This window comes from Wasmannia auropunctata, unplaced genomic scaffold, assembly GCF_000956235.1.
Source record: "Wasmannia auropunctata unplaced genomic scaffold, wasmannia.A_1.0 LD336076.1, whole genome shotgun sequence".
Lineage (NCBI taxonomy): Eukaryota > Metazoa > Arthropoda > Insecta > Hymenoptera > Formicidae > Wasmannia > Wasmannia auropunctata.
In genome coordinates this window covers 3,216,984-3,242,163 of record NW_012026814.1, presented here as the reverse complement: position 1 = coordinate 3,242,163, position 25,180 = coordinate 3,216,984, and the positions used below count along the sequence as shown (strand labels likewise).

At 36.4% G+C, this 25,180-nt stretch overlaps 2 protein-coding genes across 4 annotated transcripts in view; one reads left to right on the top strand and one right to left on the bottom strand.

Moving 5' to 3' along the window:
* LOC105449296 (gamma-aminobutyric acid receptor subunit alpha-1) overlaps positions 1–25,180 on the bottom strand; it is a 116,843-nt gene that overhangs the window by 60,602 nt on the left and 31,061 nt on the right. The gene's annotated exons all lie outside the window — the stretch shown is intronic.
* LOC105449303 (monocarboxylate transporter 12) lies at positions 1,423–25,180 on the top strand. Of its 3 annotated transcripts, none has more exons than XM_011688441.1 (12): positions 1,423–1,442; positions 14,532–14,688; positions 17,299–17,503; positions 19,725–19,865; positions 20,316–20,504; positions 21,590–21,833; positions 21,935–22,148; positions 22,827–22,994; positions 23,285–23,507; positions 23,725–23,964; positions 24,166–24,291; positions 24,524–25,180. In XM_011688441.1, exons 2-12 carry the CDS (start codon positions 14,548–14,550, stop codon positions 24,682–24,684), a joined length of 2,052 nt encoding a protein of 683 aa, XP_011686743.1. In that variant the 5' UTR covers positions 1,423–1,442; positions 14,532–14,547; the 3' UTR covers positions 24,685–25,180. The 3 variants fall into 3 exon arrangements, with proteins under 3 accessions (XP_011686743.1, XP_011686742.1, XP_011686744.1); XM_011688440.1 differs by lacking the exon at positions 1,423–1,442 and adding an exon at positions 5,238–5,437; XM_011688442.1 differs by lacking the exons at positions 1,423–1,442; positions 14,532–14,688 and adding an exon at positions 14,714–15,219.

Below are 25,180 nucleotides of genomic sequence, written 5' to 3'. Positions count from 1 at the left end.
TGCTCTATAATATTTATTCCTTTCGCAGGATTATTCTTTTCAATTAATAGATCAACACAAAACTGTGAGTCTTGATCAACTGTCTGAAAAAAAATCATAATCGATGGATAAATTAAATTATGCGACTACAAATTATGCACTGATAATTAAAATAAAAAATAATTTTACACTAATTAATTAAAATAAAAAATAAAAAAATGATATTTTATTTTTATTTAGTAACACATCAATAAGTGAAATATCTCGTGTTTTTAAATTATTTAGTACGATCGGGATATAAGATATTTTATTCTTGGTCTCCACAATTACCGTTTGGAGAAGGGGAAGTCGGGCCCCTGGCCCCTTCCCCAGGCTCACGCTAATTACGCAGATTTATATTCGTTCTAATTCAGACCTGTCCATAAATCGATCCGCGTATAGCCGCGAGACTAGTTAAATCCGTTTCGCGCGCTATTTCGAGAGAGTCAGGCGCCATGGAACGAAACATTATTACGACCACGCGATCGCGGTCCCCGCAAACCGGAATGTTCGGCCACCAGGAAGTGCCCGACATTACCGCGAATAGACGGACGCGAACCACATGCAGGTGGCTGAGAACGAGGATGCAATCCAATAATCATCGATTCTCGCGATATATAATTTGTGTGATGATCGTTTTCTTCTACTCTCTCGCATGCCGCGGAACGAATCGGGCGAGAACGGGGCCGTTTCGCGCGGCAGGACACAAGCATGCGTATGCTCCCGGGGCGCGTGAACTCTCAATCCGCACTTTCGTTCAAGCACGGAACGTAACGTAAAGAGGGGGCTCGACAGGAGCCGGTGAAGAAAAATCGCGCCGCCAAGTCCAGAAGAAACGCCTCCGCTCCGTTCTACGCGCGCGAAGTTCGCGAGTTGCCGGCAGGCGAACGAGAGAGAATTCCGAGACGGCGGCCAAGTGTCTCCACTTATCCATCTCGTCGTCGGCTCTCGGCATACGAGGAGTCATGAGGAGTCGTGAACACGTGCGCGTATTACACAGTCGAAGTGTTGAATTACAATAAAATTATCCATGCAATTAGCGTACAGCTGCATCTGAAACCACGTGTATTCGAAATTCGCGCGTGACTGCTATACGGCGCGGCGGTGCTTTGGAATTGTTCAGATAAGAAAAGACGAGTGAATCCACACGAGCATCAGTCCTTGTTACGAAAGGAAAAAAATCGTAATTTTTGAAAGATCGATGAGATTTGTCTTCATCTCTTCAAATAAAAATTCGAGGTTGAGCTGTTCAGTGTGTGCGATTGAGAGCATATTCGCACTCGCGCGCGTGAACCGTCGGCGTGCCGCGATCAGTCGTGGAATCGCGCAAGAGCGGAAGTGGCTTCAAGAAGAGCACGCGTTTGTCTCAATTGCCTGCTGATCGAGAAGATCGGATGAGCCCATCATCCGATAAAACGAAACGGGTAAGAATGACGAAGAATGAACCGTATGTGAAGTAGCAAATATGCGCGAGTAATTAATTAATCTTTATTTTTTATTAAAACTAAAATTGCACACTTCTTTTTATGAAATTTCATAAAACAATATACGTACAGCAATTTTAATTAAAATCTTTTATTAAGCGCAACGCTATAATAATGCAGATTGATTAACGTAAAATATTTAATAATAACTGCACTCATTTTATTAATATTGTGAAATATTTTGAAGCTAAAAAGAGATTTCCCGATAAAAAAGGGATTTATAAGAGAATTGCTTTTTACATACCAATGAACTAAATGTTATATTTACAATTAAAAGAGAAATTATTCGAAATTATCAACTTCGTTTGTGTATACATTATTTTTAATTGACCCAGACTGTAATTACTCCTTAATTATCAAATATTGCTTGTTATTATCATCTATTATTATTAAAAAAAAAAACAGATTATATTCTTCCTCGCTCTTTCCCTCCTGTACTATCACATAATCGTAAAGCTTCTGAGGGAATAATTTATCTTCTTAAAAGCTTCAGAATTCTGAGAAGATAAATTCGGAGAAGGTTACTTATTTTCTCGAAAGAAGAGAAAAGAAAAAAATTGATGTGAATCAATTTCGTAATGACAGATGATCAAACGGCATCGGCCGAAGTTGCATGATAGACCATTCATTAAAGAGATGAGGATCTTCGACGCCGTCGCATTTCGGGCGTCCGACGGCGAGACGCAAAGCGAACCGTGTCGGATCGAAGCGTGTCGGAGCGCGCGAATTTGTGCAACGCGCGCGCGTGTTCCCGCGCGTGCAGGCCGCCCCTTTAACAGCTATCGCGCATATGGCTCGACAATAACGTCGTCGGTCGTCCTTGCGGCTTCCAACTGAGCAATTATTTGCCGACGATCTCGCGATCCGCAGGCGCGGAATGACGACCGCGCTACGTCCGTCTCCGCGAACGGAACCAACGTGTTTCGCGACGCGTTTCAACGCTCAAGGAGCGGACCACTCCAGGATTTTTTCCACCGTCGTCGCGCGTCGTTACATCACGCGTCGCCGCCGCTATTACCAGTTCCGCGCTCTCGGAAACGTCGAAAACGAGTTGCGTGTAGAGATTGCGTGCCTCGTACAATCTCTCGGTCTGAAACGGGTTATCGGACAGTCGCCTCTGGAATCCTTATCGCCGATCGACGGCATTCGCGCCGTTGCGCGACGCGACGCCGCGCGTCCACGGCTCCCGAGGTTTGGGAGCGACGCTCCTCGAATTTGAGAGCGACGTTCTGAAGGAGTTTCTATATACGTATAATATCTTTCTTAATTCTATTCGTCCCCACCAGTTCAGAGAAAAACATTTCGCGGTATAAAAAAACACCCGCGCGAAAGTCGGGCTTCGAAATCTCTTCGCGTGTCTGAAGTAAATGCAAGTCTCCGAAAATTTTATATTATATTTTACGTTACGACAAATCGTAGCTTACATCTCGTTCACTTTTCGTTGTCTTACAAATGACCTAATTGTTAGTCATTCGAACGCCGTCCGATACAATGGGTACTATCTGCCTGCGAGGAAATGACCGGACAGCTCACACGCGACAACGCGACGATCGTGCGATTTCTGAAAGCGCGCACAGCTCAGCGCGCATTCGGCACGCACACCTAAGGTTAAACTTTGCATAATCGGAAAGGGTACGGAAAATATATGCGCGCCGTTGCGGACAAGAGAATCGCGTAGCGCCGCGTTTCACTTATGTTATGCACAGTGCACTTGATCGAATTCGAGGGGGGCGTGTTTGCGATCTATAATACACGTGGACGCGCATGTCAAAACGTCTATGTACGCATTCATGTGCGTGTCGCAGAATGGAAAACCTGAAACGGTAAAGCTTAAACTTGAAACTTGACACTGATTGTGAGCTACGGGGTCTTTCCAATCGGGTCGCGATGAAAGAAAAAGTGATGGCAAAAGCGAGGGTCGCCTTAAATCGTTAAAACTAGTTTAGTCTGTAATTCGCGTTAGAAATTAAAATAAAATTCTATATATTGTAATTAAATTCTAATACAATTCTATTATAATTTTAGGCACGGTGCAATGCGAAAAACATTGCAAAATGAAAATTTAAAAAAATCAAAATTTGAAGAATCAGAGAACGCACACATATCGCGGCATTGCTGCAATAGTGTCATATCTCAAAAATTGACAATTTTGAATTATTCATCACCAGATAAAAAGTACACGCCAAAATCCATCTTTACCAATGAATAACTCCAAATTGTTATTTTTCGAGATATGACACTATTGCAGCAATGCCGCGATATATAAAATATATACACGGCACATAAAATAATAAATAGGGCTTTATCCTGAAATCTGATGCAAATTATAGATCCTTTAAGATTGACTTTATTTTATCGTTTTTATTAAATAACGTTATATTAGCAATAAGAGTTATCGCCGTTAAGATACATAATTTTGTAGGTATCATATTTCTTCACTTTTACTCATGTGATAACACATATAAGATATTTTATACTCAAAGAATAAAGAAATGAATAAGAAGAAAATTATTTTGGGTATTCCGATGAATCACTTTTTATCAGCATTTTTCTGCGTCTCAGATGGAAACTTATTAAAAACAATCGCAGTCGCTTCCACTGCGAAACACGCAGCGATGCATTATCGGATCTAGTTAAAATTCAGTAGCGTTCGTGTAATCAGCGAGCGATATCAGCGACTTGTAAAAATAAGCAGCGGATGCAGCGCGATGCCATTTGGATTTTTGGTGACCTGCTTCAGAGTCACTCACATCGGTTGATTTATAACATTTCTCGCGTACGCGACGGTCCGCGAGAAGTAAGAATCTTATACAGCGCCAAATTCGTTTTTCCACTCTGATTTTAATACCTGTTCACGTAAACGGCGCGATTTACGGTCACTTCAATTTTTCATACGATTCCCGAGGATACGTCGAAGCGAAAAGGGTAATGCAAGCGGTTGTCGGAAATTTCGAACAATCAGACGTAAACGCCGCGATGAATGACGATTTACTGCCGCAGCGACGATTCCGGCGTGCTGAATTTTCAGCATCGAAACTTTCTACGATTGTTGCGTCATACCGGACGCCGACGCGACGACAGGCCTGAATGATGTATTTACTTATTCTTCAGTGAATATATTTAAAAATCCACTTGTACCACTTGAGATGTAATTATCGCGAGTGAATACGAGGTATAATTATTAATCGCAAGCGGAGCTCCAGTTTATCGCTAACAAAGCTTCGCGTTTAAAGACTTATTTAAAGACATGCGTTTGTCTGCGTAAAAAAACACGAGTAAAAAGAAAGTTTATTTGATAATCGAGTACTTCCAATTTAACGTTTTCGCTTGCTGCTGATTTATTAATTTATTCATGTGTTAATCAATCAAATATTCATAAGTCACATTAAAAAAAAAAGAAAAAACTCGACGAGGAGTTCGTGAACTATATCTTGTTCTTTTGGCTGATCTGTTAAAAGTAAGTAATCTAAAAAAAAAAAACCGAGAAATCGCTCCGATATCGCGATCTGGAATAGTCGCTTGCTGCACATCGGATAAGTAACCGACAAAAAAGCGATGGGGGAACATTCGCGGGGGGAGAACGGGGGCTCAAGAGCGCGCGAAAAGATATCCCACCAATATCTGTGTCGGCGGCACTGACGGCGGAGCAGCCTCGATTCCTCCACTTCGGAACGGGCCAATCTCGCATCCCGCCGTTATCGCAGAAACGACCGCGAACCCGCGGGGCACACCCGGTACAACGCGTCGCGACGGTTGCGGGGCCCTCCGTTCAAGTCACATCGCGCGCGGCTCTTTAGTGCACGCGTACGCACGCACATATGCACACACGCGCGCGCGTGGCGTGGTCTCTCGCCTTCGGGGTCTCCTTTTTCTCTCAGGCAAGCTGGAACTTTTTGACATACGCCGGTGACAGTGCGACTTCGGAGGGACCAGAGGTAATGTGTCTCCCGATTGTTAAACCGCGATTCGCGTTTCGTCTCCTCGGAAATTGGGTGTAGAAAAAAAAAACGAGGCGAAAAGTGCGGCTTTGAGTGAGCTTTTTTTTGACAGAAGCGTGGGAAAAGGTGACGGATCAGGCTGGACCATGTGGAACTTGGTCCACGCAAGGAACGTACTGGTTCCCGCGCCGCGCAAGCGCACGTGGCGAACGCGCCTCCGCGTGTGAACGCGCGGCGTTTCTTTTTTCGCCGCGCGTTGAACCGCCGGTGAACCTTGACCGCGGAAAATCGACGACGATCGAGTGCTCATTAATTATGCGACGTGCACGCCGCCGATCGCGTCGACAGGCGCGAGTGTTTTCTGCACGACTGTTTATAGGACACTTAATTAGGTAGCGATCGATTGTCTGTGTTACCATCTGGAAAATTCGTGATCTGATCAGTGACGCGAAACATCTATAGATAAATATACTATTTGGCTATCTATTCTCGTACTTGGGTAATTTTTATGAAGCGAGCGGTTTTATGAACACGTGGTACTGAGAATAGAGCACTTCTTTATGTCATCGGCGACAGAGCGAGTGGTGGGAAGAGTCAATGTCGTCATCGGAAAGGTCACGCTTTGACATCCAAGATCTTCGGGCAGATCCTTTTAAATTTCATTATCGGAAAAATTCGTCTATTTCAGACAACTTCCTCCGCGCTTTTGCAACTGCAGTTAGATAAAAAATTAAGGAACGGATATTTGAGAATGTTGAGTTATTTTAAGAGTAGATCTGATACGCAGATCTTTGTTCGCTCTGACACTTGATAGTAAAACTAATGATTTCATGCGGCGATACAAAGATTTAATTTTTCTCAAACGCTTCGCACTCTTTTCCGTAGGAAATTTCATTACATTTCAATACATTTTATTGATCCTTTTTAATTGGTCCCGAAATATCTCCTTCAATGAGAAAATAAAGCAGCTTTACAATATGATAAATGGCTTGAAAGTTTCCAAATCGATGGCGTGTCAAAAGTGATTAATGATATCGCGAAGAATAATTATTAGATTGTATATCTGGTGACAGAGTTTATCGATGTAGTTTTAAATTAACATGTAACATATCTGTGCGACTGTGTAGTGTGAAAATGTGATCTGCTCTCTATATAGTTATATTTAGAGTCGACGTATTTTTATACCAACAAGCATGGCGGTGCAACGACTCGAGAACCTCGAGAATCCGATGCAAAGTTTACATTAGGTCAAATTTAAATACAATGCAATAAGATAAAATACAAGTCGAAGTCCCCTCTGTTTTTTCTATCATTTTTAAAGAAAAAAACTCGCAATTTTTAATTTTCGCAATAAGTTATTTTACAGAATTTATAAGATGCTCATTAACATCAAAATTATTAAATTGCTTTTTAAATGTAATTACGTACTCCGGATTCAGTTTAGAGCTGTGTTTTAAAACCGGCAAATATTCGGCGTGGTTTGCTGGAGTGGTCTTGTATCTAATTGACGTTTCTTTCCTGTGCACCTGATAAATGTGCTGCACCAGATGTTACATTATTTTGCATACATAACATGCTTAAAAAACACGAAGACTTAAAACATAAACAAAAAAATATAACGATCTTCATCAAAACTAATATCTATCATATTATGTTGCATATAGCAATCTTTACGGATAAATTATGTTAAAAATCGAATTCTTAACCTCGAACGGAATCACTGCACGAACGGATCACGGATGACCATGAAAAAATAATGATTTCAAGTACAAGTTTTTTTCCGCACGACGCAGGTGTCCAGGAGAAGGTTTCATGAATTTGGAATGCGTCCTCGCTCGCAGGTGTTTCTTTAATACTATGAAGTTCAATCGGAATGTCGAAACGCAAGATTCGCCGCTTAGGAATTAAGACGATTGTGGGTACTTTTCATGCAGTAAAGATGTCATCCGATTCTTTCTCATATCTGGCATAGATGGAAATTTTTTTCTATTTCTTTCCCATCAGAGGCTCGATTATGCGACAAATTTAAAACCTAATTAGAGACTTGAGGGTCTTTTATTTAATTGACGTTTCTTTCTTGCACACCTGATAATTCCGCTGCACCAGATGTTACATTGTTTTACATGCATAACACGCTTAAAAAAACAGGAAGTTTTAAAACATAAACAAGCTGAATTTAGAAACGAATAAAATTTTCGTCATACGTTTTCTCTTGTTTTTTTTGGCATTTAGCACTAATTCTGTTTTAAATTTTCATGTTATACTAATTGAAATTTAAATATGAAATTTTTGATCAACACGACAAATATCGAAATACGGAAATAAAATGCAGGATAGCATAACTTTGTTTTTGTAGTCTTAATTGAAAAATAAAGCAAGTTTCGAAATATATATTTGCATATTTCAAAAATTATATATTTACTATATATATCTGCAATATCTCAAAATTTTTATGCTAAAAAAACTTTTTAAAAAAGTAAATCTTTTTATATATAGAATTGTATAAATAGTCAATGAATAAATTTAAAACTTGAATCTCAAGCTTCGAATCGTTAAAGAGCGTGCAGCATCCGCGAGTTGGATCGAAACGCTGCAGCCAGACTGCGACAATGTGACGCATTTGTTATTCCACCGCGTCACAATAGCACCGCGGGAGAGATTCTGTCTAATCTGCACGTTCGGAAAAATCTTCGATGATTCGTCGTTGCTGGGAAACAAAGTGCAGAAAGGACTCGCCAGGAAAACAACACGTGAGTCGCGGTTTATTGGCCTGTTCGCGACTATTTTTGGAGCGCTTTAATCCGGCTTTTCGACGTGCAATATTATCACGAGACACGAATATTGTTAGATAAACGCAGATCAAAGACGCAAGATAAGAGTCTCGTGAACTTTGGCTTTCAACCACGTGGTTCGACATTTTTCCCCGTCGATGTGATAGTAAGATGAAAAACATACTGTTAAATAAGTTCAGAGTGACAGCGAGTCGATTCTACTACTTTGAGAAAAATAAGAGTGACGTTTTGTTTTCTTACTTTCGACAATTTGCCACGCTCAAACGCTAAATCATAAATGCAGATATAACAGCGTCGATTTTATCATCGAGATTTTATCATTCCACTTTGCTCTCTTATTTTATCATGTCTCTGTCCCGTATCTGTCCTTTACGTCTCATTCACGATGGCGAATGAGTCAATGGAATTCGGGCTAACCAATGGATCCAACGGATTCGAAGTAATGAATTTTTCGACGATACGAGGAGATATGCTGGCGGAATTTAAAAAGACCTACCGCGAGATAGATAAAAATCGCAGCGCTTCCGAGTTGTTATCGGCACATCCATTCGGGAAGCGTGACTGAAATCTTTTGCAAACGAGTAAAATAATCAATGAGATTATCATACATTTCCGTAATGCAGCCTGCGTTGAAATTTGTCCTGCCACGGGATTTAAAATTCTTCCAAAAATGCCAGAAATTTCTCTATAGATCGCAATTTCTCTATAGATTGAGGCGTAATGTATCGATATGTATCACGGAATTATCGCAGATAAATCCACTGACCACCCGCAAAGTGTCTGTCTCGAGTGGTGTCGGGTGCTTTTGTAATAATGTTTGCGAAATTCCCAAGAACGATAAGATCGCCGTTCCCGCGATAATTATGTTATTGCAAATGCGGCGACGCGTCGACTCGCGCAAATATCAATGTTTATCGGCGCGCACGATTAAGAGAACGGAAATCGGGTTTCAGCGATCTTTAACATATATATCGTCGCGTTCGCACGCGGGAAAAAAATTGAGACAGTGAAGGTGCGGAATAACAATGATGCGGAAAGAGCCGTGGAAGGCAGAAATACCTTTTATCGTCGTGAAGTCGTTTGTTACCTGGCGGAGGACACAACCTCCGGCCAGCGCGTATTATGCAATCCATTAAAAGTGACATTTTATGCGAACTCTCGCTCGAATGCCGGGCAGTTTAGACGTATCGCGTGTCAAGAAAACAATTCACTTCGTTTCGAATTCTCATCGCCACTCAATCAGCCGTTTTAGACGAGAGATCTTACGAAAATCTACGGGGTCGTAAAGTTAACTCGCGAGGAGTAAACATCTTTTAGACTCTAATAATAAGATATTGCTCGCAAATGCTCTCTTTGTGCCACGTCACGAAGCGAAAGAGTAACGCTTGTTATCTCTCTTTCTTAAATAATTATTGAAATATCTCTGCTGAAGTACTGAAATGCATTTGAAAGTGATCTAATCTCATTATATCTCTCATTTATATAAGTATTGATTAATTAAAATTTATATAATTTGTATTGATTGATTAAAATTTATATAATTTGTATATCTTTTATTTTTATAAAATATTTCAGAAAATACCATATGTAGCAATTCTAACAAATAATAAAGTGCAAATCAATTGAAAGAATTTAAGGTACCGCGTAAAAATAATGCAATTAAGATAAATCGGATAATCCTGTTATGATCCATATTGATTTCTACGACGTGTATTTACAGAGCAAAGTTCTGCCGCTTATCAGATGGATGAGATATTTTATAAAATATATCTATTTCCTTAAAATTTTGTGATAGTACAATTAAATAGATAAATGTAAAGTATGTTGTGAAAAAAAAAAACGTATTGACCATAGTACTCGGTACTATTATTACAGCTAACAATATTGCATTTATACGTTAATTATTCTGCTAACTTCCGCGGTAATTATTTATGGGTTATCGATAAAAATCTTAGCGCTGCACTTCGCATTCGCGATTATATTAGAATATATTACTTCGTTCCATTTTTTATAAAATCGATCGATTACAATACCATATTGTCCGTCCGGCATTAAAAGTACATGAATTAATGAGACACGTCTCGCGTGTCGGAAGCATATTGCATATCCTCTTTATTCTAGAAAGCTGCAATGAGCTTCTGTACTTCGTTCCGTTTCTCAGACGAGCTTCTTGGTCATCACAATTATCGTACTGTGAGTGTTGATCTACTCATTATCCCCTCGCGAGTGATAATTCCCTTTGAAGTGGCAGTAATTTATTGCCGATCGATAAACCGCCGCAATCGCCTCACGTGGTGGCGATTACGCCGTCGTGTAAAATCGTCGAGTTTTATTGGTATTTTATCGGGTAAAAAGTTAAGGGGATATCTCTGCTCGCTCGACAGTTACTCAGGCATAATTTATCAGTGAGTTAGCAGAATTGCATTGTTCGTAGCGCGTTCGATAATAATTTATCTCGTTTAAAGAGTTAATCACCGCTTCTTATAAGAACCACCCTCGTTTCTAGAACAGAAAAGATGTTGTTACAAGCGATTGCTACGGGGATGCGATTGAGTTCGCGATTATATCATCACTTTTTCCTCTGTTCTAATTACGCGCTCTTTTGTTACCATTGACGCGCGGATCTTTACGTCAAAGTAAAAGACGACAGTAATATCTCACGCGCGTATATGCAAATGCATGACGTACGCTTTGCTTCATCAATGTAAATCTTTGCAGACCGAATTTTGGGTCAGACGAAGCAGAAAAGGCATAGAGTAGATAAAACGCGGTAAATAGTCTGCGAGATTATTCGAGAGATTCTAATTCAATCATGATAGAGAACTCGGTCTATTGTGTAACGCCAATCATCGATGTAATATGCAAATAGTACGATAATAATCTATATCTTACCTACAATAAAAAATAAGTGGTACTGTGGTATATCTGAATTATATCTGAAATAGTACGGCTCCATGAATAAGTCATTATCTAGATTTTACATCGTTGTAATAATAGTTTTATAAATATTGGTCACATGTACTCTCATAATGTCGGTCAAAATAAAATTCAGAAAACATTCTGTTAATTATACGATTAGATTCACAATTGAATACACAGTTTAACATTCTATGTTCAAATAAAAAATGTACAATACTTATATAAATATAAAAAAATAATTATATAAATATTGTTGATATAATAATTAATATATGTAATGCATCTAATAAATAACGAAAAGACTTAATACTTTAAAAAATGTTAAAGATATATTAATTAATACAAACTATTATACTTTTGTCTTTTTATTTTTATATGGCAAATTTAAAAATATTTAATTATTATATTTATTTAAATATAGATATACATATATGTATATATAAATATAAGATTTTTAATTTTATTAAAGATCAAAATGAACATTGTGACAGATAGAAACAATCACAGCGAGAAAAAAGTGAAACAATATTGCAGTGTCCACTGCCGAATTTACTTTCTCCTTTCGTAGATCATTGCTCAGAGAATAAAATGAGCAAAATCGCGCTAAAAATAAATATATCCTTTATCAATTAGCAAAGTTTACACAATTCTGTTTGCGTGGTAGCTGCTGAAGCTGTGTATAATACAACTTTTAGCAAATGCACGGGTGAAAGATAAAGTCGTAATTTTTAATCGTTTTTGATATTGTGTGTATCTCTGAGAGACAGGCAGCATAATCACATGTATATTTCGAGGCGCCATGAAAAAGAGAAAAAGAAAAAGAGAAAGAGAAGATGTTGATGCAATCGGTCGAGCAATAAAACTGTAATATCGAATACGAAAGAATGCTACGAATTGGAAAAAAATGTTTGTATGTTGTATGTACGAGACATAAATATTTTGCTTCAATATTTGAGGTTATCTTATCGTCAATTTATAAGACGTCAAATATGAGATTCATAAGATAGATTCGATATACTTCAAACGTATTAAATGTTATTATAATTCTAATTTTGTTGCCTTTTTGTAAACATCTGTTCGATCAGTAAGTAGAATCAGTAAGTAGAATTTCAATGAGTATCGTTTTAATCTTTTTTAATTTAATTATATATCAGAATATCTTAAACTCATCGAATCATGGTCTGATTGCAAATTCTTTGATTAATTTATTATCCATACTGATTATCGAAAGAAAATACATTGTCATATTGCGCATCGCCTTTCTAATGTGTTGCTCTCATTAATTTCACGTCCTTTTTACACAATTTTTCAATGATACGCATTCCACGATGCCACTGAAATATTATCAATCTTTTTAATCAGATAAGCCATTTGTTATTAAGAGTTAATAAACTGCGAACGAATTTTCAGTCGATATAATTTCTTTTTCGAGTACAAAATTTTAGAAAAAATAGATAGTTTAGTCATATTTTTAATAAACCTTCTTCATTAATTTTAAGGTTTTAGAGGTATTTAATGTTAAAGATTGATTCACACGATAAATAATAATTTTCCGATAAAATAACATCAATTAGTCATATTGTCAAAGAAAAATCAATTCCAAATTAAAGAACAAAGAATGTTTAAAAGTTAGCTTGTTAGACACGACAACGAAATGGCAGATTGCGATAACGAAATCATCTTAATCCTGTAATTGTCTGTTTATCGAGTGTTCTTGATAACGTACACTGTACTGCAATGTCTGCAATTCAGCTATCAACCGTATTGAGCTATCAACTATTGTCGCTATTAATTTTCAGAATTAATAACAACTAATCACGTGACACCGATAAAAAATCGATCAGCTCATGTAACGTATTCTCGAGTGGCTCTTATCACTTTAAAGTCTGCCGAGATATCGTATAACGAAAACGCTATGTCTACGACTGAATCCAAGTAAGAAAATCAAGAGAGATGAATTCCGAAAGATCAAGGCCAGGCGAATTGTAAAGTTATACTACGAAAACTCGTTGATACTACCAAAACACGTGACCATCGACCGATTCGACACTGTCGTCTTTTCTGTCGGTATTCAATTAATAAGCAAATCGCTCTTTTGCCTCAGCATTACTACGCTTCGTATATTGCACGTGTGAGAAAAAGAAAGAAAAACTATCATTGATGACATACCGATACGAAGAAAGTAGTCGGACTTGTCTCGGATTTCTTTATTATATTTATTATATTATATCGTTATATAAGATGTTCCAGATAACATTCTGCAGGGAGATATTTTTTATCTACAGTTGTATGATCGTGATTTGATCTAAATAGATCTTTTAGATAAATCGACGATCTTTTAGATAAATGTTCTATTTTGTCACAATTAATCTTCGATATTAATTCTTAATTACATTTTTTTACTTTCTTATTTTTTTTACGTGCGTATTTTTTACTTTCATTTTATGAATGTACCGTAAATTCATATCGTAAGATGATATATGCAATCTGTTCGGGAGATTTGTCGTGCCTTACACTTTTTTTTTTTAAAAAGAAACTTAAACGAATTGAACGTTGATGCGAATAACAGGAGTCATTCAAGTTCTATTACGATACAGTAAACATATGTCAAGCGTAGACGTATGTCACTTTGATTATTCATACTACTTTCGAGCGGCATTCTTTCGAAACGGATTAATCCTCGATATTTATTGCATCTCAGTGGAATCGTGGAATGTGTGTCATTGAAAAATTGTGTAAAAAGAGCATGAAATTAGTGACAGCAACGCATTAACAAGATAATGCGCAATATGATAATTTGTATTTTCTTTCGATAATCAATTTTATCGTCTTATTGTGAATCTCAAACGAAAATGTCGTAATAGATACAGTACTGTGATGACAGATAATAAACATCCCATGAACGAAAACATCGCATTAGCAAATCGATGTACGATTACAAGACGTAATGTCTCTATTTTCGCAATAACATTCGGGAAGTATATCGCTAGTCATCGTTTTCAGCGTAAAGCACTTTCGAAATGTCACTTTCAAAGGAATCGATAAAATTTTCTGTGACGAATCAGATTAAGTAAAATGCTAGGCTTTGCGGGCTAGCAGATAAAACGGCGATATTAAATGCTTATAAAAAGAAAAAAACAAATTTTTAACAACAAGATTTACAATGTAATTAATTAATAATTACGCGAGTCGTAACAAATTAAACGGCCATAGTTTGCTAATATCAGTTTTAGTCGCGTCGTTAGAGTTATCTTCTCTAAGTTTTTCATTAGTACATATCTAAATCAAGTTTATCTGTTGGATTACTTTTATCGCATCGACGTGTATCTGTCATCGTTGAACCGATTTCAAATGGCGTTTTGCACACGGACGTGTTTCAGATATTCGGACGGGACGATGTCGACGACGGCGGGCAAAGTGGATGATGAGCAGGTCTCCGACGCGAGCAAACCGCCCGCGCCGCAGCAAAATGGTCACGAGCGCAGCAAGAGCGAGGAGCTGCAGCTCGAGGACGTCAATGACAACAATAACGACGAGGTGATTTTCCGCGATATTTTCTCACCGATGTAGGCGCGTCGAAATGTAAGAAGGTGCAAAAAATCGCGCCGCGTCGCGCGGCGCGATCATTCGCGCGGCAGCTGTCGGTCCCGTTCGCGCGATCAGTAAGTACGCTCGCGTTGAGAGCGACGGGCAGATCACGCGCGCTGCAAAACTGCAAAACCGCGATATCGCTTTATTTGCGACACATAATGGACCCGATAGTCGTTGTCTCGCTGTGGGTCATCCAGGGGCGGATACGCGTCCCCGACTGAATTTCTTTTCTTATCTGCAGTTCGCCTGGAAATTAACAACGCGAACGCGAGCAATGCGAGCGACGCGATAAAGCCTCCTCTTGACTTTTTATGTCGCAAATAATTGACGTGACACGTGCCGCTTTCTGTGCGAATAAGCTGGAAACTTTCCGAAACAACAAATCTCTTTGGATTTACCTCTATGTTTATAATCGTGCAAAGAAAGTGCCTCTGCCGATCGACGAAAATGAAAGCCGTTGTGACGATTTCCTGAATTGTAAGAAACGCTTCGCGCGTAGAATGATTTCGCTAATTTCTTTATAATCGATCTAGATCACTGAGAATAAATTAAACATATGAGTTAATAAGCTTTTCTCTTTTAAGATATTATATATACGATGGCTGCAGCATACAATTATAACGCGATTGCATATGCTTCACAAATTCTTTTCTCATCTCTTTTCTAAGAACTTAGAAATATTAATTTTCTACTTGCAAAAATAATTTTGTATTACTTTTTTTCTCTAGAGCTTTTTAAAAGTAACTTTGAAACGTTGTTTTATATCGAAGAGACCGAAGGTAAATGCCGTCTGCGGCAAATCAACGTTTTTGGCACACACGACACACATTTGACGACACGATTTGATAACTTGAAGTTTTGGGTCACGAAACGGTCGAATTACTAAAAACCGGCCTCTCGACTTTCTGAACGGCCTTGACCTTAGGCACGTAGTGAATTTCCAATGAGCAAAGGCAAATCGAGTTGATGTTGAAATACCAAGAGGACACTCGCGAATTAACTGATTTCGTGCCGCTTCTCTAAACTAGCTTCAGTATAGACCTATCGTATCGTGTTTTCTCATGAGCGAGAAAACAGTTCTCACGCGATAATTATCACCCTTAGAATTTATTGATAGTCGAGGTACGAAGTTTCTAACATGTAGTTTGAACGTATAGCTCTGCTGCTTGCGCAAAATAGCCATGTATATTTTAATGCAAATAAAATACAACATTAATTACGATTAATGCGAAAAGTATAATTATTTCTCAAGCCAATTATCAAGAAATTACTTCATTCACTATAAGCACAAAATCATTAATCATGTTATTCTATGAATAATACGTGAATAATTTATATTGAAATATTCGAAATGTGTAAATTTATAATTTAAAAAAATCAAACAAATAAATAAGTAAATTTTCAAAACTAAATATTCGTTTATAATTAATTTTTCAAATTAACTTTTTAATAATTCGTTAATATCTAATAATTAGTAAACTTTTTATTGATTCTAGACTATATTTTTAATATTCATAAATGTAAAATAGTTTCTTCATCAAATTTAAATCAAGGTATTACAAAATAGACAAATATTACAATAGAATAGGTTAGAAACAAATCACGTAAACTAGATATTGCAACTATTAAATTAAATCTTATGCATGCACCTCATTGTGCTCGATCTCCATAAAGTTTTTGCAGTATTAGACTAATATTCTATATTAAGAATAATACAACAATGAAAATTATATTCACGGTTATTTTTAAATAATTTATATTTATACGTTTTCCTTAACTTTAATGCTTTTAACTTGTTTTGTTTCTTGCTCAAAATCAACACACATCGTTTGCACACATTTCCATATTAATTAGTCAAAAGAAGTCATAGGTCTCTAATTTCCATTATGGCGCTTGTCCCTATAAACGACGCTTGCAGTAAGTTGATTGCGTACGGTTTAAAAAACTAAACTAAACCAAATTTTAATTATTTAATAGGTAAGTTGTCGCTTTTAAGTGCGTTTATGTGCAATATTATATAGTTTATTATATAGTTTATTTCAAGCCTTTGTTTTATCTTGTTTATTTTTATGAAAATATTGCAATAAATACGTATAATTTTTTAAAATTATCTATGTTTCATTAATTTAAAATCTTATCTCTGTAAATTTAGCACCCTACCACTAAAAAAAGTTCAACTATATGCTTTAATTAAGTGTTAATTTATTGTTCTATAAGTCGTCATCTGGAATTTATTGCTTCTAGCATCACGTACAAGACTAAAATATTTTAATTATGAGGGTGCTAAGTTTACAGAGGTCAAAATCTTGCCTTCCTGTAAATTCGTTTAAAAAAATGTTATTAGTATAAAATATATGAATAAAATTCTCTAATTAATGCAAAATTACCCAATCTTAATTACAAGTTTAAAAAAGTAGGGAGGAAAGAATTGCAATAAATTTGCTATTGCGATAGCACGCAAAAATAGTCATTTCTGATAATTTTACATAAATACTCAATTAGTTTGCTTAAGATATACTTAATTACTTTAAACGTTTCATTAACATTTGCCAATAGACTATCGAAGTGGAAATGGTTGTACCACCTGACGGAGGATGGGGCTGGGTGATTGTTGCAGCCTCCTTTATGTGCAACTTCTTCGTCGACGGTATCATTTTCAGCTTCGGTGTGTTTCTCAACGACATCGCAGATGCGTTCTCTGTATCAAAAGCGAGTGTCGCATTCGTTAATTCGTTACAGAGCGGATTTTATCTAATGGCTGGTTAGTAACGACACGTATGTAACATTTAATGGCAGATCTACGTATTAATCGTAAAATAATTTATTTAAAATTATTTGAAATAAGTAATTTTTATTTAATATAAAAAGCTGGGTATTTACTGTCAAAAAATGCTACACATTTTCTCTATCTTTTTGAAATTTCAAGAAATCCCTCTATCAAATAAATTTATAGTCAGGCAAAGAAAAATTTTGAATTATGCGTCCGAATGAGTGATTGCTTTACAAAATCTAATCGCTTTAAAAGTCGTGCTTCACGCGCACTATTTAACTTTTTCTGTACTTCTTTACTATGCCAATGCATACAGTTACATTGTATTACGCTATTAACCCTTCGATACGCACAACTGTCCAAATGTATGTACATATGATGACAGCTACAAAATAAGCAGTGAGAGAATCAAATCAATCAATGTCGCGGAAAAGAGCCAATAATAAAAATCTCTTCAAGATTTTCGACAACTTAAATATCGATTTAACATACCCTTTTAAGATAGGATTAGAATCATAAAATTAATTTAGGATTGTCAAATCTATATAAAAAATGTATTAAAATCATTTCATAATAGCATGCAAACTTTTAAATTTTTATTCCGAGCAATAGAGTGTCTCTCAGATTTGCATAACGAGACGTCTTATTAAAGAAATGCATTTGATTAAAATATAAAAACGTATGTAATTATAACAAACAAGTAAACTTCATAAACTATTTATAATTAATAAATAGTTTATGAAGTTGTGTTTATAAAGAATATAATTGGAACATATAAAATATGTATCGTACTGCTGAATCTATGATTTCTTTCGAGTTTTCTATTTCAAAGAAGGAATATTTTGCAATATTTAAAATTTACATTTCTTTGACATATCAAATCACAATATTGACGCAATACGTTTTGAGCAAGACACCGAAAATACGATAAGAATAGCCGTATTTCTGTTGAATGTACGCAACTGATAAGTCTGTTTATACAATACAACGCTATAATGTGCTCGCATGTGGAATCTTCCTGATATGTATCGAGCCGATGAAGATGTATGTGTATTGTGTGATGTACACTTGTGTTCGCACCCGAGTTAGCATAGCAATAAGTAACCGTTTGTATGGTCAGTCTCAAGGATTTTCGCAGTGCAAGAAAAATAAATATGCAGGAACATTTCCACTTGCCGTTCAATTTATTGTCGAACACATTTAACAACGTTTTACACGTTTAAATTCGCGATCTCGTATCCACTTCAATGATATCGATAATTAATCATTTCCATAATACTTTCCATAAATGTTAAGCGCGTTTAATTATATTGTATACATATTGCTGTGTAATCGTTTTCAAAAGTCAGAAGGGAAATACACGATGGTTTATATGTTGCTCTGGGGAAATTACATATCGCGAATCCTTCAGGTACAGAATGTTTATAATCAATTTTAGCGATACAAAAGCGTGGCAAAATCGTGGCTAACTACCCATGATGATAAAGAGCGATGTAAGCTACAATTTACCCTTAATGTTGCGGAAACTGTACGTTTCGAAGAAATTAAGAATTATTTATGCGCGGTAACTGTATGCATTTTATACATGTAATTCTTTTATTATCACGTATAATACAAAAATTGGCGGATAATTGATTAGTTTATATAAAATTAATCGATTAAAATAAAAATGCCAATTTCGAAGTAGAGAAAATATTTGTAGGTATATTTTGAATTTATAATTTTAGATTTCTCTATCATTAACGCGTGTGCGCAAAATTTTATTAATGACACCTCAAATTTACATTTCCAATTACGTCATAAAAACGTGCTATTTCTTTTTCTTAATATACCTATAAATTCGTCACACATTATTTTATATTGCGTAGTATCGTTATTAGTAACATTATACCCAGTAATAGAATCACTTGTACAAACATACGACATGTATGTATATTGTTCCCACAATTTGCTTGCTATTATAATGACGACATTTGTGCTAAGTTGTGTACAGTCAAACAGTCAATATACGTAGCAATTAATATACTCTCGACTAAAGGAAAAAAAAAAGGAAATATGGTAATTAGGATCGTATCGATAAGCAGCATGTAAAGAGAGAGAGAGAGACAGAGAGAGAAAGATCCGTTTTCATACGAACGGAAATCTGAAAATCAAAAGACCGCAATCGTGAGCAAAGCGACGACGTTACGAATTAAATTATCGCTTTCCTCAGGTCCCTTCGTATCCGCCCTCGCCAATCGATATGGCTTTAGACTGGTGGCGATATTAGGAAGTGTGATAAGCTGTAGCGCCTTCGTCCTCGCGTACTTCAGCACTTCCATCGAATTCCTTTACATTTCTTATGGTGCCATCGGTAAGTTCTTACCCTCTATGTCTCGGATATTTCTTACTGCCCAAGTAGTTGGCATTTCCGCCCAGAGTTCTTTTTTTGTCCAGTTCTCTTTTTGTCACACACGACATTCCCAACTACTTTATCCAATCCTACGAAAAATTCTTCCGAGAATCTGGACCGCATCTATTATCGATATTTGAATGTCGGTTTTGACTTGAAAATATACTCTTTTTTCAGTACTTTTAAAAAATAATTATGTAAAGAACGAAATTAAATATAGATTTCAAAACAATTTAAAATTAGCATAATAAAACTATGTATTTTAAAAATTAGGGGGGACTTTGTGTTGTCAAAAAATTAAATACCTAAGATTTCTGATCAAAGATCGATTTGAATGTTTGCAAATAAATAAATGTTATATTTATGCAAAGATTTTTTTTTAACATAAATGTTTTTTTCAAAAACTCTCAGGTGGCATTGGAGCAGGTCTAATATACGTGCCGGCCGTGATAACTACTGGTTTTTATTTTGAAAAATGGCGAGCCTTAGCCACAGGTATCGCAGTATGTGGCTCCGGTATCGGTGCATTTTTGCTCGCACCGCTTTCGAATATACTCGTGAAAACTTTCGGCTGGAGAGGAGCTTTGCTGTGTCAAGCAGGTGAGTATTGATTTATTTAAAAAAAAATTATGTTTTTAAAAATGGACCTTAAATCGCGAATTGGAAAAAATATAATTTTAATCCAAATTTATTTTTTGTTACAAGACTAATAGTAGCTTTACATTCATTAAAATCACAAAGAATTCATCGAAATTATATGAATTGCAATGCCTGTTCTTTTAATTGAAATTTTAATTAATATCGAATATTTTAAAAAAATTTACTGTATAGATTCATCGAACCGTCTATTGTTGAAAATAAAAACGCGATATCATCTACATTACGCAGGCGTAATAAAGAACCTTACTTTTTGTCCTACACTTTTTCTTAATTAAACTTTCAATTAAATTTGCTGACTATGAACTTATCAGTAGTTTCTCATCAATGAAAAATGATAGTAGCCCTTTTCTACTTAATATTATGGTACGTCACGTACATTTGGTTAGATAACAAAAATTTGCATGAATAACATATGACGGTTAAGGCATGCATACAGCTTACCTCGAGAGAAAAGTCGGATCGCACGAGATAAGTTAGCGTCTAAAAGATATCGTTTGATTGAGCAGTAAGTTATGAAACTGTACGAAACTCTCTTTACTTCCGCACTTTGTGTCTCGACTCATAAACTATGACGTTTGCATGTGCATAATCAATTGCCAAATAATATTATGGTATTTGGAAGTCTAAGTAATATATCATAAAAAATGATATGTGCCAAAAAATCGATTATAATACTCATAACAGACTATTTCACATATTATTGCGTCATAAATGACATAAATAAATGTATATTCATAACTAACAATAGAAATAAGTCTAAATGTATATTATTAAATACTATATGTCTAATAGATTAATATTATCTAATGGACGTGTGTATTTGTTTAAATATATAAATGTGTGTACATATATAAATATATAAATTTACATATTTAAAAAATTTAAGATTGTAGTATTTCAAGCATCAATTATATAATCATCAATTATATAATTATATACATATTAATGTTCATTAAAACGAATTTAGATAATAATCAACAATTTGAGGTCTGACTAACGGAAGAAATGGCTTACGCGGTTTTCAGGAATGCTGTTACATTGTGCCATATTCGGCGCGATGTTCCGTCCCTTGAAACCAACGAGGATTAAAGTAAAGAACACTCCGGAAAACGCGGCGCTCGAGGTGAAAACCACGTTGATGGGAAAAGGTGTGTCAACGACCTCGTTGCACTGTATGCAACCGAATAGAAGTGGTTTCTTCGGCACGAATAATAATACGGAATACCCGACGGCGGCGGAACTCCTCGGCAGCAGCCCTAACATAGTAAAGTAATAACGGAGAATCCTATACATTTGCATTGAGATACTTGACAATCGTTTCTCTTAACAAGCATCAACTTTCTCAATGAAACGTCCTGATTTCTGTTCAGCACATCCAAGTCCCTGCACTCGTTGCACAAGGTGCACGAGGAGACTCAGACCTTGGAGAGAAAGGTGAGCATTTCGGAGAAACGGTTATCCGCGCCGATATATCCCGCCGATGCCCCCGACTTGGACGTTATGACTAACGAGGAGGAGAAGATCGCCGAGGAGAATAATCTGCTCAGCGGCGATTTGGAGCGATTGAATGGGAAAGTACCGACGGTAAGATCGACATACATATGGAGAACGTTATTTTAGTTAGAAGAACAGAAAATTTAAGCAAACAGATCGGCCGCAAACTAAGATGGATATTTCATCGATTTTCGCGCTAAAACTTTAAGAGAAATAAAGAACGAAAATCTAAAAATATCAAAATTCTTCATGACAGAAATTATCAAAAGAAATATTTATTTTTAAGGATAATCGATTTTGATTAAATATATATAAAGTAGAGATTAATTTTATCTGCCAAGCTATAATCAGCGCAATGCTGTAATCAATCAATTGATTGCAGTAAAAAAAATTGTAAAAATGTTTGATTATGTTAAAGTTTGATCGATATGATCGAAATTCTCCATTAGTTCCAATTCTCGCGACTTTCGTTTTTCTCTTTTGTAGTTTTCAAAGTAAAGTACATCTGAAATATATGTGGTCGTAGAAGAAAAATATACGTTCACTTTTGCCAAGAAACGAAAATTTAGTATTTCCGAAGCTACGAGTGCCAACTCTATGACCTGGAAAATCCTACAAATCTACTTACAAATCAATTATTTTCGTAAACATCTGTTTTATACATAAACCTGCAAAAAATGTGTGTTAGATGCGAAAAATAATATAAATAGGTTATTCTAAAATTACTTATATTTGAGAAAATTAAAAAAAATCTGTTTTCCGATTTAGATACGTCGACATACGATTAGTGGCAGGCGTCTCCGAACGGGTTCGGAATGCAGCCAAAAATCTCTTCGAATGGACAGACGTAATTCGAAAGATACGCAGAGACCGTTCTACAGAGACGATATTTTTTATGGCGGCTCTTTGTACAGACTTCCTCATTATAGGTCTCAGGTAAGTTCTATCGCAAATATATTTTCGTAATGTACTTTAAAAATTTTTTTCCTTTATGTGTATCTGATACTAATCTGATATATAAAATATTTTCTAATTTTTGTGTAAAGAATACAAAATTAGAGCGATTTAAATGATTAATCGATATTTCGCTTTCTTCTATAGTTGTACTTCTACGAGAACATAAAATAATAAATTAAGCTAAAGCAAAATTAAAATGACGTTATTGAATTTTTGATTGTACAAAGAAATTTTGCTTAAAATAAATGAAAGATAATACGATTTTCTAGCAATCGTCGGTTGGTTATCACATGTCAGTGACGCGATTGCCAACGGCAAAGGATGTGGCGGAGGAAGAGAGCGGAAGTTTCTACCTGTGTCCGGAAAGTGTGCGACGCATTCTGACCACAATGCTCGATTTGAGCCTACTAAAAAGTCCGTCCTTTCTAATATTAGCGATCTCCGGTGGGCTCACTATGATGGGCTTTTATACGCCCTTTCTGTATGTAACAGGTGAATATATCAAACGATCAATACTTATTCTTTCACAATTTTTCTTTACTGCCATTTGCTATTATATTTGTATTTTTAGATTTATAGCAAAGATAAAAACCGTGCATATTCCGTTTATAAATTATGATTTATCTTTATTGTATTCTCTAACACACATATTTTGTGAATTGTTCCTTTTACTTTAAGAAATAAATCATTTTGTCCACCGTCTTTGCAGATCGTGCAATAAAGGCTGACATTGACGCTTCAACGGCAATGTTCCTCGTTTCGGTGATCGGTATCGGTAACACCATCGGTCGTATCGTTTGCGGATTAGCAAGCAGTTTGCCAGGAGTTAACGCTCTGGTCGTGAACAATATATTTATCAGTGTCGGTGGTTTAGTGACTATATTCTCCGGCCTTTCTCTATCCGAGGGATATCAATTCTTCTATGCAGCCAGCTTTGGCCTCAGCATATGTAAGTAGACTACGTGACATCGTAAATTTCTTTATGAACGAAAACAAAAGGATAAGATACATCTTATATGTAAAAATTTTATAAATGTATTTTATCATTTTGTCCATATTTACACAATATTTTCATTTAAAATTTATACAAGCCTACGTTTTAATTATCTATTTGTTAGATCTGTGAAATATATTAGATATTTTTTCGCAGCTGTCTTCGCGTCCCTCAGATCGATCCTAGTTGTGGATCTGCTGGGCTTAGAGAAACTGACAAATGCTTTTGGGCTGCTTCTTTTGTTCCAAGGTGTGGCGGCGACTGTGGGCGCGCCTCTCGCAGGTAATTAGAATGATATCGATCATCGGAATATATGGCGTCGCAATAAACTTGATCGGAGCGCTGATTTGCGAATGCAGACCTTTCAAGCAAGCGCCTTTTTCTAGGAAATGTTTATGCCGTTCGTCAGAATTATTCATTACTATACGTACGATAAATCTCCTCGCCCATAACGATTCATAAATCAGAGAAGTTGTATGTCAATTTAGTGAATAATATTTATCCGTGCAAACAGGCGCGTTCATGGATGCAACCGGGAGTTACGACGCCTCGTTCTACCTGTCCGGCAGCCTGATTCTCATGTCGGCTGTGATCTGCTATCCGCTCGAGAGGATCAACACGTGGGAGAGGCGCAACGAGAAGAAACCGACCGCGATCGAGCCTTCCGCATCCTGATTGAAGGCCTCACAAAACTGTGTCTCATTACTCCTCATACCCCGCGTACGCGCGCGCGCGCGCGCTCGTTCGTGCTACATACGATACGCGTTGTACATATTAATGCATAATAATTTATAAAAAACGTGCGCTCGAGCCGAGAATGTAATTATACCGCATGCCTCCGCGCGGTAAACGGGAAATGATCGATTTCGTACGTGCAATCGACAGAACGATCGATCGCGTTCGCTCGTGCTCAAGCTGTACAGTTTTAAAAGCAAAAATCTGATCATGCTTGGAAAAAATTCTCATCTTACGAGATGTGTATAACGCAAGAGAAAAATGCTTTCCGCACACTTGTGATCTGCCTGAAGCTCAAAGACTTGATTGTTTTTTTTTTTTTTTTTTTTTTTTGACAGATTTATTTCACGAAGTGTAAACGACGACGCCTTAAATTTCTAAATTGCGATACCGCAAAAATTTATTAATGATAAAAATAATAGCAAACATTATTTAA

Excerpts from the sequence above, each read along its gene's own strand:
- LOC105449303 (XM_011688441.1), top strand. The coding sequence starts at position 14,548 with ATGTCGACGACGGCGGGCAAAGTGGATGATGAGCAGGTCTCCGACGCG. Across the intron at positions 17,504-19,724 it reads CGGATTTTATCTAATGGCTG|GTCCCTTCGTATCCGCCCTC; the intron begins GTTAGTAACGAC and ends CGCTTTCCTCAG. Across the intron at positions 22,149-22,826 it reads TGAATGGGAAAGTACCGACG|ATACGTCGACATACGATTAG; the intron begins GTAAGATCGACA and ends TTTCCGATTTAG.